Source organism: Pyrus communis, chromosome 8, assembly GCF_963583255.1.
Source record: "Pyrus communis chromosome 8, drPyrComm1.1, whole genome shotgun sequence".
Lineage (NCBI taxonomy): Eukaryota > Viridiplantae > Streptophyta > Magnoliopsida > Rosales > Rosaceae > Pyrus > Pyrus communis.
The window spans coordinates 22,358,266-22,372,833 of NC_084810.1; the positions used below are offsets into that span (position 1 = coordinate 22,358,266).

Genomic DNA, 14,568 nt, shown 5'->3' on the forward strand with positions numbered 1-14,568 from the left:
ATGTAAATTACCCTTGTGTTCAATATTTTGGCTATGCAAATCTAGTATAAATGGTTTCTGTCCAAAGATAATACTATGCTTATACGATTATGTGTTGGGAAAAGATTAAGCGTAATCTTTCCTTTTGTTTGTTGACACTTAAATGACTAACAACTGTAAAAATTATCATTTGGTTTTGCAGCTCCTCATGTAAGATCTCACATCGCTCGGGGGAGTGATCCTTATATGTATATTTCCATCCCTACCTAGCGCGGGCCTTTTGGGAGCTCACTGGCTTCGGGTTCCATAGGAACTCCGAAGTTAAGCGAGAAGGGGGCTAGAGCAATCCCATGATGGGTGACCCACTGGGAAGTTGCTCGTGAGTTCCCAAAAACAAAACCGTGAGGGAATGGTAAGCCCAAAGCGGACAATATCGTGCTACGGTGGTGGAGCGGGCTGGGAAAGTGATCCGCCCCGGGCCGAGATGTGACAATTTGGTATCAGAGCCTAACCCTGGTCGCGTGTGTGCCGACGAGGACGTCGGGCCCCTAAGGGGGGTGGATTGTAAGATCCCACATCGCCCAGGGGAGTGATCCTTATATGTATATTTCCATCCCTACCTAGCACGAGGCCTTTTGGGAGCTCACTGGCTTCGGGTTCCGTAGAAACTCCGAAGTTAAGCGAGAAGAGGGCTAAAGCAATCCCATGATGAGTGACCCACTGGGAAGTTGCTCGTGAGTTCCCAAAAACAAAACCGTGAGGGAATGGTAAGCCCAAAGCGGACAATATCATGTTACGGTGGTGGAGCAGGCCCGGGAAGTGATCCGCCCCGGGCCGGGATGTGACACCTCACATGAGATCCCTCAATTTCAACAATATTAAGACTTTGATCGGTTCTAACTACAAGAAGTGGAAGAAGGATGTTGAAATGGTTCTTGGCCTTATGGATCTCGATTTGGCATTAAGGGAGGAAAAACATGCAGCTATTACTGCAGAGAGCACTGCAGATCATAAGGCAAAGTTTGAAAAGTGGGAGAGAACGAACCGAATGTCACCAATGATTATGAGGAAGGCTATGGCTCCATCAGTTAAAAGGGGTGTTCCAAAACAAGACAACACAAAAGACTTCTTAGCTGCAGTTGGGGAAAAGTTTAAAGAATCTAACAAGGCTGAAACTGGGACTTTTCTCACTCAAATTACTTCCATGAAATTTGATGGTGAGGGAAGTGTCAGAGAACACATTCTCAAAATGGTTGATCTTGCTCAGAAGTTAAAGGATCTTGAAGTACCCATGACTGACCAGTTTTTAGTTCATATGGCCTTGAACTCCTTGCCTTCAAAATATGGGCAGCTCAAGGTTTCATATAACACTTAGAAAGATAAATGGGGCATCGAGGAATTGATCACTATGTGTGCACAAGAAGAAGATCGGCTCAAGAGTGACAAATCAGTAGATGTGAATTTTGTGCAAGGAGAAAAACACAAAAGGGACTTCACTCAAGGTTCAACCGTGGCTGCTGGTAAGAATAAGAAGAAAGAAATTTCTTCTACATTTAAAAATGCTAACATCACCTCTAAGGGATCTCATAAAATAAAGCATGTTAACATTGAAACTGAGAAAGATAAGGAGTGCTATTTTTGCAAAGAAATAGGTCACTTAAGAAAGAATTGCAATGGCTTCAAGAATTGGCTTGTTAAGAAAGGTAATGGAATAAATGTTTTTGTGTGTGTTGAGTCTAATTTAGTTTACATTCCTCCTAAAAGTTGGTGGTTTGACACAAGCTGCTCTATTCACATAACCAATTCTTTGCAGGGCTTCTCAAAAACAAGGGTGATAAACAATGAAGTCTACAATGTCTATGTGGGGAATGGGAGCAAAGTTGCTGTCGAATCCATAGGAAGTGTGAAATTAGTTCTTTCCTCTAGCTTTATTTTAGACTTGAGTCCAGTAATTTATGTACCTTCCATGCGAAGGAATTTAATTTCTGCATCTAAGCTAGTTAAGTCCGGCTTTACATTTGTGGGTGACAATCAAAGTGTAAAGTTTTTCCATTCAAATGACATGAATAAATTACTTGGTGAAGCTTATCTCAAAGTTGATATGTGGCAAATGAATTGTACTTATGAGATTGAATGTTTTAATGTTCAAAGTGTTGGTTCTAAACAAGTGCTCACTCATGCAAAAACCTCAATGATTTGGCACAAAAGGTTGGGGCACATCTCTAAAGAAAGAATCATCACACTTACAAAACAAGACTTATTGCCATAACTTGATTTCAGCAACTTTAAAGAGTGTATTGATTGTTTTAAAGGAAAGCTCACCAATACTAGGAAAATAGGGTCAAACCGTAGCCAATCTCTATTGGAAATTATACACATTGACATTTGTGGACCCTTTCCAATTAAAACCATATGTGGAAAATCATATTTCATAACCTTTATTGATGATTTTTCACAGTTTGCATATGTTTTTCTTATTTTTGAAAAATCTGAAGCCTTGCATTGTTTTAAAACATTTCATTTGGATGTTGAAAAACAACTAGAAAAGCACATTAAGATTGTGAGATCCGATAGAGGTGGTGAGTATTTTGGCAGGTTCACTGAGGTTGGACAACACAAAAGACCTTTTGCAACTTATCTTGAACAAAATGGCATCGTGGCTCAGTATACTACCCTTGGGACTCCTCATCAAAATGGAGTTGCTGAACGAAGGAATCGAACCCTAAAAGACATGATCAAATCCATGTTTGCACATTCAAAGCTTCCAATGTTTCTTTGGGGAGAAGCACTGAAAACTGCAAACTATATATTGAACCGTGTACCGAGCAAGTCCATTGACATGATTCCATTTGAAGCTTGGACTAGAAGGAAACTGATTTTTAACCACTTTCATGTATGGGGTTGTAATGCCGAGGCCAGATTTTATAATCCAACAAAGAAGAAACTTGATCCAAGAACCACCAGTTGCAAGTTTCTTGAAGATGAGAATGAGATTGACATCAGTACATCAGCAGCTTCATCCCCAGAGTTCGAAGAAATCCCACTTGATAATGAGTTACCTGATCAACACGCATCTACTCTCATTATTCCCATGCAAAGTCCTTTTCATGACAATTTACATATGTCCCATGAAGATGAGATAATAAATGAGGAGCACGTGCCTCATGCAGATGCCTAAGAAAATGAATTACATGCACCAATACAATCAATTAAAGAAGATATCATGAATGCTCCAGTCACTGCAATTTTGGAATCGAATGTTCAAAAATCACAGCTGGTACGTAAGGCAGTATTGTTGCCTGATTTCATGTACCTTAATGAGGCAGAACATACTATAGGTGATGAAAATAATCCTTTGTCCTACAATCAAGCCATAACAAGTGCACGATCAATGTTATGGAAACAAGCCATGCATGAAGAACTGGAGTCTATGGAGAAAAATAGTGTGTGGAGCCTAGTTCCAAAGCCAACTGGGATAACAAAAATTATTGGTTGCACGTGGGTGTTCAAGACAAAACGAGACTAACAAGGTAACATTGACAAACACAAAGCAAGGCTAGTGGTGAAGGGTTTTACACAAAGGGAAGGAATTGACTATAATGAGACATTTTCTCCAGTCTCAACAAAAGATTCCATGAGAATAATCCTAGCTCTCACGGCACACTTTGATTTAGAACTTCATCAAATGGATGTCAAGACGGCGTTCTTAAATGGAGACCTTGAAGAAGATATTTACATGCAACAAGCATCTGGATTTGTTGAAAGGGGGAAAGAAAGATAAGCCCTATGTATCTCTTGTAGGGAGTCTTATGTATGCCCAGGTATGCATAAGACCAGACTTGGCTTTTGCAGTGAGTATGCTAGGTAGGTTTCAATCAAATCCTGGTGCATCTCATTGGGTTGCAGCGAAAAAGGTACCAAGATATCTAAAAAGGACAAGAGATTTCATGTTAACTTACAGTAATGTGGACAAGCTGGATTTGGTGGGGTTCACGGATTCGGACTTGGCAGGGTGTGTGGACGACAGAAAATCAACTAATGGTTATATTTTTCTGTTGGCTAATGGTGCAATATTGTGGAAAAGTGCAAAACAGAAAGGTATTGCGTCTTCAACTATGGAAGCTGAGCTTATAGGGTGCTATGCAGCAACTCAACAAGCCATTTGGCTTAAAAACATGATGAAAGGATTGGAAGTCGTTGACAGTGTTGAAAGGCCCTTCAAGTTGTATTGTGACAACAAAGCTGCAGTTTTCTTTTCGAAGAATAACAAGAGGTCTTATGCTAGTGGATTGATGGATATTAAGTAATTAAAAGTAAGAGATGAAGTGAAGAAAGAGACTGTCAAAATTGAGTACGTCAACACGAGTTTAATGGTTGCTGACCCAATGACAAAGGCCTTACTAGTGGGAGTCTTCAAGAAACATGTTTACAACATGGGAGTGAGAGAACTCTTTGATTCAGTTAATGAGTGGGAGTAAGCACTCCATAAACTGTGTTGGTTTTGCTTCAATTATTTTGTTTATTATTGACAGTTGTTAGTTGCCTTACAACTCATTATTATTATTGATTTGTTTAAAAGGCTGATTATGCTTCTACAAACAACTTTGGTACTAGAATTATTTTAGTTTGTTATGTGGAACTGACATTATGAATTATCAGTTCTTGACATCATGACTCTTAAAGGTGACATAGTGTTTTCAAGATAAATATGTATGTGATCACAGAGTGCAAGGTGCAAGCAATGCGTGCTTTGTTTTCTATGGTCCTATATTTTTCTTGAAGATGACAAGTTACTGAGAAAGATCAGTTGCAAGCTTTTGTGAACTCAATGATCATCATGATTCTTATTGTATTGAGGTATATCATTGACATTCAAGTGGGAGAATGTAAAACTTTGTTTGAATGACAATGAGATTACAATTGGACTACTTGGTTGGCGCCTGAATAGTTGTACTGGTTATGTGAAACACAAGGAGTTTGAGAGCCTTAGTTCTATAAGAGTCATGGAGTTTTATATATTGCAGCTATTCTATTTTGATCCTTATCAGATATATACTAGTATATAGAGTCATGATGGGACTAAAACTTATTAAGAGATAGAGATCGCCACTCTTTCTGATAATAGGATGGACCGAGTGAATCTATAACGACATGAATGGTTGTATAAATAGTTGAAGTCCCTGCTTCCACACGTACACTTCTTTGATATCTAAAACCCTATTCACTTAGAGAGGAGTATTTTTTCGAGTGTTGGAAGTAGAAGACTTCTTCTGTTGTTTCTCAATGGCGATACCTCCAGGTAAGTTGATCTCACAGATTATAAGTTGTTGTTTTTCCAGTTATTGTGAATCTGATATTCTTTGGTAATCCTAGTGTTGTGTTGGTTTGCTACGTTGCTGTAGTTCACTTATTCATATACTGCTTACAGATAATGGAAACAAAATCTAGACAGCCAGGATGTAATCGACAACAATTGATCAATTAATCTCAGCAATCTTTTTGTCCAACCGAACCTACAATTTTACAGAAATTTATGTGCCAATTTTTAACAATCCCCTGTTAAACAAAATGTACAAGTTAACCCACAATGCATATAACTTTATTGCGCACGAACGATGACCTAAGAACGAACAACTTGACGCCTATTAGATATCAACCAATTGCCCCTTTCGAAGAAGTTCCCTCTTGCTCCATACATTTAATATAACTTACGTGCTCTAAGTTGAAGTTTCACCTCAGAACCAATTGGAATGAGGTGAGTGGTCAAGCGGGGTCTGTCGGAGTACTCACTTAGCCTAATTTATTTGAGAGATTTTCATGTGATCGGAACACGGGATGGTACATCTTGTGTCATTGTACAAATAGTAAGATATGTGTGCTAAAAAGTTAATAACTTAAAAAATAATATCTCTCACCACTTACATAAGAACACGTGGTGTACCACTCATGGTCTCGTCACAATGAAAAATTTCTCCACTTATTTGATGCCAAGTGAATTAAAATTTTGAAGCATTTGATGCTTATGTAAAATGGTTGAGTTAATAGTGTTGCATTTAATCAGCATGGTGCTGCATTATGCATTTACATCGAAGGTTGCATTTATTTGGTTTTCTTGATGTTTCATCTTCCAACGTGATTTAGATAACTTCATAGAGAAATGTTAAGGAGATTCTCTCAAAGCGAAACTTTTCGTGGACTTTCTGACACCTTATGTATTTTTGGCATAATACTTTATGCTGTTAGCATGAAAATTAACCATAAACTGTGTGTTTGAATTTGTGTTGAAGGATTACCTTCATATGTAGTTAAAAAAATCTTATTTGCAAATCAGACTTTTGTTTTAAAACAATAATGAATGTTTAAAAACCAAAAAGAATAATAAAATTAATAAAAGGCATTTAATAATCAATTAAAAAAAAAATTTGAAGCTGCTGTCAATTTTGACAGTGATGGCAAAGGCTCGTAATTCATGTCATGTTACATCAGATTTGGCTTTTCAGTTGGAAAACATTGTTACTGCCTTTTTCGGCTGTTAGTGCTTATTTGAACATTTTGACATCTCTTTTAGAGATGCTCTAATAAATCAAAAGGCACAAAAATTAATAAATCAAAAGGCACAAAAATGTTTTTGTGTGTTTGTAAATTAATAGAAAAATAATACTAACCAACATATATTTATGGCTTTTTAGCCAAAATGGTCTCTGAGATTGTTGTAGCTACGCACTTTGGTACCTGAAATTTAAAATCAATAGGAGTGGTCATGAGAGTGTCCATTGTCAATTATTTTGGTCCTTCTGTGAAAATTTCTGTTAAATTGAGGGTATATTTGTCAAACCAACCACCCCTAATTTAACGGAGATTTTTCATAGAATGACAAAGATGATTGACGGTAGACAATTTCAAAAATCACTTCTATAGATTTTAAATCTCAAGAAGCAAAATAAAGAGTTATGCTAATTTCAAGAATCCTTATGAATATATAAAAAAATAAAAAAAATAAAAAGTCTATATTTATTGATCCTCTAGTGTTTGGCGACATGAACATGATGAATAAGGATGAAGAAATATTTTCTTAGTCAATGCTAGGAATATCAATGCATGACTGCTGTTATACTATTACTATTAATTAGGGATATTACTCATGGGTTTAATTTCTAATGATTTAATGAACATTTGTTCGTCATTAACTTTAATTTCTGTATCTAATTAACGCAGGTTTTTTTTCTTTTCCTTCTCTACTCGGAGAAATTTTTTAGCGGACCAAAAATTCTGGTTATTTGACAAAACTTCACTTAAACGACTACATGGCAAATTTTTTTAAACTTTAAAACTGAAATAGTATTCGCTGGGAACTCCACGTCACTTCATGTTCCAGGTATCTGGAAAAATTTCTCGTATTTTTCGTATTTCAGTAGACCTTATCAGTTGTAGTCACAGTTAGCTATCAAATGCGTCAACCTCTCTACCCAATTTAACCAAATTGAACTAGTTTGAGTAAACTCATTAGGTTCCCTTGATGTCTCCTTTGGAGATTATGGTAAGACCAGATTAGCTGGAGTTAAATTCATAATGCTATACTTAATTTCAGGGCTTCGAACCTGCAGGTACGATGAAACCGTAAATTTCTTCCTAGCTAAGTAATGAACCTGCTGGTGATGAAACTGTAAATTTCTTCCTAGCTAAGTCACAATGCTAAAGATGGTGGCCCTTTATATGCACCCCCCACTCAAGTGACCCTAACTTCTATCCAAAATCTAAAGCTTTGTTATCTAATGCATGATGGCGACGCTTCTTCTGTTTCCTTTGAAAATGAATCTCACATTGATTTGAGAAGGGATCTTGCATGAGTTTACGTAAGTTGGGTTACTCCTCCTATTCCCAATTGGTTTTATGGTGAAACCTTAACTTTCTTTGTCACTATACAACTTCTGTACGAGTTTTTGTCTTCGATATCTTCTTTAGAGATGCAATTAACACCTCATTAGCTTTTCAAAAGCAAAAGCTAAAATGCTGGGCTATAACATATGCACCCCCTTGCAATCTTCTCGCACCTGTGTATTACTTTATGCTGAGCGTGCTTTATAAGTCTCTGTCTTCTCATTACCTTCACCCATTACTTCAGCTTCGCAGTTTTACACAAAAAGGTTTTATATATGAATTCCATGTCTTTAAATTTTAATTGTACTTGCAGTTTTGATCCGTCTGGACTTGTTCAATCTGCTTGATATGTATTATGTTAATACTGATCTGGAATTTAATTGGTCATTGTTATACTGTCTCTGCCATAACTGCTTCTTTGAGATCATATTATTTTTGTTAAACGTTCCATCTAATCAGTCATCAGTTGTAGGAGGTGAATTATATTTTACAATTATATTCTGCATTCGGATTTTTTAGATATGAATCGCGTTTGTTATCCGTGTAACCTCTGCCTACTTATGAAATTTAATACTGCCAATTTTGATTTCTCGCTCCCTTCATGTTCCGCAGGAAATAGTGTGCCACTTTACTTACTGAAATTCTGCAGAGAAGGGTAAAAAAGGCAACCTCTTAACAATTCATAGCTGGTCCGATTATGGAGAAGAAGATAAACTTGAAGGCTTTGGTGGATAAGGGGAGCAACAAAGTTATCTTCATAGAGTCCGGCAATGCTTTTATCGATGTTGTTTTAAGTTTCTTGACATTCCCCTTAGGAACAATAATCAAGCTTGGTCGTGAGCATTCAGCACCAGTGGAAATTGGATGCATGAACAATTTGTATTCAAGTGTGGAGGAAATTGACGTGAGTGAGTTGCGGTCATATGCATGTAGAGAAATGTTGTTGCTTCCCCGCAATGCGGCTGAATCTCTTTGCAAAATCCTTGTATTGCAAGTTGATCACAATGCCAAGCCAACACGGTACTTTGGATGCTCTAATTGCCAGCTGTGGAAGACAAGAAAGTTCTTCAGTTATTACCCATTTATCATTAATCCAGAGTGCGGACATTACATGAATAATGAGATTACATTTTCTGTGGATGTTGCAAGCGCCTTTGTAAAAGAGCGAGCCAGGCTTCTGATTACCGATGATTTACAACTGATCTCCCCTTGTGGCACATCAATCGTTTCTTTATTTACCAATCTTGGAGTCACCAATAGGAATACTACCGAGGAGTTGAATTTGAATATTGGAGTTGATGAGGTACTCAATTGTTGATTTATACATGCCTTAACTAACTTCTCGTTAAAATTGCAGTGGTGATTTCTGACGTGATTTTTTTCCCCAGGTTATGAATTTACTTATAAGCTCCTTAGTATCAAAGACACCGTTGACCGAAACTCTGCTGAAGCATAAACCCGTGGCCAAACAGAGCAATGAAAATAATAATCAAGCCATACACATTGATCCTCAAACAGTAGGAGAGACAGTGCTGACGGAAGAAGACAACATTTCTATTAAGCTGATAGTTTGCAAATCCAAGAACATTGTTTGCTACGCAGAAGCCGGGGAGGATTTTGTTAATTTACTTTTCAGTTTCCTAACTCTGCCACTTGGGTTTGTATCAAAGCAGATGCAGGATGGGTCTCTGAAGGGATGCATTGATCAGTTGTACCGGAGCGTCCAAGATCTCGACGAACAATACTTGAAGTCAAATCATCAGAAGGAAATGCTACTCAATCCGAAGCTTGTTCCTGGTTTTTGCTACAAGAGTCTTTTAGGAATTGAGGAAGCCTCATATTATTATCTCGACGGCAAGCTAACTACCGATAGTTCCCTTATCCCTTCTAATACGCCATTGGAGTCATGTAAAATCGAACCCACAGATAACAACTCCAGTGCTAGAGGATTTTTAAAAGGACCGGCATCTTTCACAGTAACTGACAATCTGGTCATAAGACCGATATCTACAATCTTTGAGCTGTCTGTTCTTGACAAACTGAATGTACCTTTCACTGACACTGAAAATAGAGTTGTTCTTATGGGCAAGAAGGAGGTGAGTACTCGTTTATAATTTTCGATTGCCCATACGAATAGAATCCTTAGTATTAACTTGCAGGATCTTTTAAGCACTCGAGGGCATTAGGCAAAGACTTGGTTTCAATGAATTTTGGAAGCTAATTAAATAGTTGCATGACTCCTGAAATATTCCTTATTTGTTTGCAGGCTTTGAATCTTCTGGTGGCTTCTTTTGCTAGTGACTCTGCCCTAACTAATGCCTTCATTAGCGAGCCATGTCAAACATAAACAGAGCTTGGTTATATAAGATGAAGAGGATAGGATGTAGTGATTTTTTTGTTTTTTTCTGTTTTTTTGTTTTTTTGGTGTTGTTGTTTCAAACAGGACTGTAATGTTTTCCTGATGATCCAAACTTGGGATTGGTGTTTACGTGTGTGGGCAAGTTCGAATGTACGAGTTTCATTTTATTACAACATGAGTGGACAATAATTTTATATTTGAAAATAGTATACTAAATAAAATGCATGTTGTAACATCGGTGGAATGGAATGAAAACACCACGTAGTGGTCACAGTGTTATGGTTGATAGGATTTTTGGTACATACACAAAGTGTGGATAAAAACATCTAAAATTACTTGCAAAAGTACAATGTAATTGTACTATAAATGCTCCAGGAATTATTAAAAACAAATTATATTTAAAAATAATTCTTAATTTATTATTGAAACAAAGATATTGAAGTTGTGACTTGAAATAATAAAAAAAACTAATTAAAAACAATTTTAAAGAAATCGACAAAAGTAAAATAAACTTAAAGGAAATTGTTTGGAAAATCAATTTAAAATGCACTTGGGTTTCGCTGTCACCTACAATCTTACATTGTTCTTCCAGTTACTTATAAATTACCCATGCATATATTAATGATTAGGTTTTCCTAAAGTATGCTTTACTTGAACCTACAATCTAGAATGTATATCAAACTTGGAATCTATCCGGATGTCCGGATCAAATGTGAGCATGAAAGACTCATTAAGCTTTATGAAAATCCTTTGAAAAATTATGTAATCCTTTAGATGTGGTGTTCGCCTTAAGTGAACTTACAATTGTTAACCCAAGAAGCCATAGTCAAGTTCAGGAACCTTCTGACGAAAATTGTATCAAATTACTTTTCTAAATATTTTAACGGTGATCAAGCATCAAGACACAAAGATAGTTTAAACACAATGATTAACTATTCAAAACATACATGCATAATATAATAAGTGAATTGAAAAGAAACTAAATAAGACTGGTGGCCTCACCCTAACAAAAGAAAGTTAGTTACACATATTCATAACTAAGAAACCACAATATTATACCTTATATTTTAAACATTGTAATGTCATACCTCAACTTATGAATTCGTTGCAATGTCAGACCTCCGTTAAATTTTCTTTCAATTTGGCTGTTAAATGATGATGTGGCAAGAGTGGGGCCCACTCATTTGCCACCTTGAATAAAAAATTAATTAATTAATAATAAATTACTAATTCTTATTTAACAATTAAACTTTTTTTTTTTTTTCCAAAAAAAAAAAAAAAAAAAAAATACAACTCTCTTCATTTCCCCAGAAATCGTCTCCTCCACCTACTCCCTCCTCCGTCCCCCTTCTTCCTCCTTCATCCCCTTCACTCCCCCATTCGTCTTCCTTCTTCCTTGTCCTCCTTCGTCCCTTTTCTTCCTCGTCCATCCACCACCTTCGAGTCCACCGATTCGAACCAACGAGTGTTAGTGTAAATGTAGAAATATAGAGAATAATCTGAATGATGACTTTGAGGTACGACTTGGATTGTTTCCTTAAAGTATTATTTGCCCCAACTCGAATGAGTTTGCTAAAGGGTTCTTGGCAAGTCACTTCCAGGATACAACAAAGTATGAAATATTCGATTAGCAAAACCGAATTGTATTTCCTTAGAAATAACTAGAAAGAAATTTTATGAATATGATGGAGAAAGAAGAGACCAAGGAATGTAGAAACAAATTTCTGAAATTGTGTATGAAACATTATGCCACAACATGTATTTATAGACATCAAAGTACCCGTTCATCGAGCCCATTCGTTTTAGTTGAAGATACACAACCCTTCTTAATAGTGTTGACCCAAAAGACATGTCTTCTATTTAGAATTTCAGAAAATAAATATTGATTATTTATATCTTTTAATTCTACTCATACAATTTGAGTAAGCATCATGTCTTTTAACCAAAAGTTGTAGTTCAACCAAAAGATACAAGGTTGAATTAAATCCAACCTTTTGGTACCATCATTTTTGCACACACATACTGCACAATGCAGTACCAATATATATATATATATATATATATATATATATATATTATACTCATATATATACATATATAACATATATTTAAGATATAGTATGTCATATGCTAAAATGCTTCACTCGAATAGAAGCAATGGTTGGGTAAATACCCAACTTTTCAGCCAACAAATATATGAATATGTTCTTGAAATATTCAACAGCGAGTTCGTCATATTAGATCGCAACATATTCAATTTGTTTGAAGAGAAAGATCTGGTGTTTTGACTCCCTCCATGGTTCTTGTGGAGGTTGCAACGAAATATCTGGCTACAACATCGGTGAGTGCATACATGTCTTCTTTGACGTCAAAATTGATCTGATTTTCTTTGAAACGGCAGTGGATCGATTCGAATGATGGTTGGGAAAAATCGAATGGTGATTGATGGAGAACCGGACAGGTTGATAGAGAACTGGACAGACGAAGACTGAAATAAGAAGGTGTAGAGGTTGACACGCATCAGGGAAGCGAATTTGTAATAGTGGTGGTCTTGGTATGTATTACATCTCGACCCGGGCTCCACCACATTCCTGGATCGACTTTGTCGTAGCACGATATTGTTCGCTTTTGATCTCAACCACGCCTTCACAGTTTTGTTTCTGGGAACTCACACGATAACTTCCCAGTGGGTCACCCATCCTGGGATTGCTCTCCCGCGAACTCGCTTAACTTCGGAGTTCCTACGGAATCCGAAGCCAGTAAGCTCCCAAAAGGCCTCATGCTATATGGATGTAGGCATGTACATATAGGGCATAGAAGATTCACTTCCTTGGGCGATGTGGGATCTAACAATCCACCCCCCTTAGGAGCCCGACGTCCTCGTCGGCACACTTCCGACCAAAGATTGGCTCTGATACCAAATTGTTACATCCCGACCCAGGCTCTACCACATCCTAGGCTCGACTCTGCTGTAGCACGATATTGTTCGCTTTGGGCCCCGACCATACCCTCACGGTTTTGTTTCTGGGAACTCACACGAGAATTTCCCAGTGAGTCACCCATCATGGGATTGCTCTCGCGCGAACTCGCTTAACTTCGGAGTTCCTACGGAATCCGAATCCAGTGAGCTCCCAAAAGGCCTCATGCTATATGGAGGTGGGCATGTACATATAAGGCATAGAGGATCCACTCTCCTAGGCAATGTGAGATGTAACCGTATGAATCCAGAAAAGGGGAAAAAGACAGGAAAAAAGGTAAGAAAAAGAAAAAAAATTGGGGAAAGAAAAAGAAAAAGATTGGATTGTAATGAACTTCCAATCTTCAAATAATATTATGGAGGATTTCGAATGGCCACTTCTTGAAATTTTTTAAATTTTAATTTCTCTAATTTTTAAAATTTAATTTCTATAATTTCTTGAATTTTCTAGGTTTGTATTTGTGTTTTTCGTTTTGGGTTTTGTTTTTGTGGGGTTCTTTGATTTGGCTTTCTGGAAATCTCCCTTTGCAAATTTTGTTTGGTGGTTTTTCTTAGAAAAATGGTGAAGAACAAGAAATTGAAGAAATGGCGGTGGGGTAAAAGCCCCAGTCGGTGATGGGATTTGACGAGATGGAAAATGATAAGGCAATAATGCTCAGTTTTGCGAAATCTTAGTGAACATATGATGAAGAAATCAAATTAGTTTTATGTGAAGACTGTTGGAGCAAGATGATTTGGGTCTGGTTTTGGTTTGCCATCGAAACCCACCTACGTTTTGCGATCGGCGGTGTATCAGTTGCTCCCGAAGGAGGACGAAAATTAGCTGTGTTTAAGGAGGACGAGGAAGAAGTGCGGAGGAAGGAGTGAGGGGAGGAGGAACGGGGACGATTTCCAGGGAACAAGGAGGAGACCTTTTTTTTTATTTTTAAAGTTAATTTTAATTGTCAAATAAAAATTTAATAATTTGTAATTAATTAATTTTTTATTCAAGTTGGCAAAAGGATGGGTCTCGTTTTTGTCACGGTATCATTTAATAATTAGATTGACAAAAAAAATTAACGGAGGTTTGACATTGCAATGAATTTATAAGTTGAGGTATGACATTGCAATGTTTAAAACATGAGGTATGAGATTGTGGTTCAACTCATAATTGAGGTAGTTTTTTGTAATTTATCCGAGAAAATATTATTAAAAACAAGAATAGAAAATACCTTGAAACAAGAAAACAAATCGTCAAAGCCTAATCAAGTTCTCAAAATTGATGCGTCGAGAATCCTAATACACAGTACACTATATTTATAGTGCTTTATTCCTTATCCCACCTAAACAAGGCTATCTAATAAATCTAGAATAAGTAAAATAATAAACTAAGAAA

The 14,568-nt window shown here is 36.9% G+C and overlaps 3 protein-coding genes across 3 annotated transcripts; all 3 read left to right on the forward strand.

The window, feature by feature from the left end:
- Positions 1-832: 832 nt before the first annotated feature.
- LOC137743149 (uncharacterized) lies at positions 833-1,354 on the forward strand. Its single transcript, XM_068483045.1, has one exon. The coding sequence runs from the start codon at positions 833-835 to the stop codon at positions 1,352-1,354; it is 522 nt and encodes a 173-aa protein (XP_068339146.1).
- Positions 1,355-3,689: 2,335 nt separating this feature from the next.
- LOC137743150 (secreted RxLR effector protein 161-like) lies at positions 3,690-4,286 on the forward strand. The gene has a single exon (XM_068483046.1). The coding sequence runs from the start codon at positions 3,690-3,692 to the stop codon at positions 4,284-4,286; it is 597 nt and encodes a 198-aa protein (XP_068339147.1).
- A 4,268-nt stretch (positions 4,287-8,554) lies between these two features.
- Positions 8,555-10,204, forward strand: LOC137743151 (uncharacterized). Its single transcript, XM_068483047.1, has 3 exons — positions 8,555-9,160; positions 9,246-9,953; positions 10,124-10,204. Exons 1-3 carry the CDS (start codon positions 8,555-8,557, stop codon positions 10,202-10,204), a joined length of 1,395 nt encoding a protein of 464 aa, XP_068339148.1.
- The last annotated feature ends 4,364 nt before the right edge of the window (positions 10,205-14,568 follow it).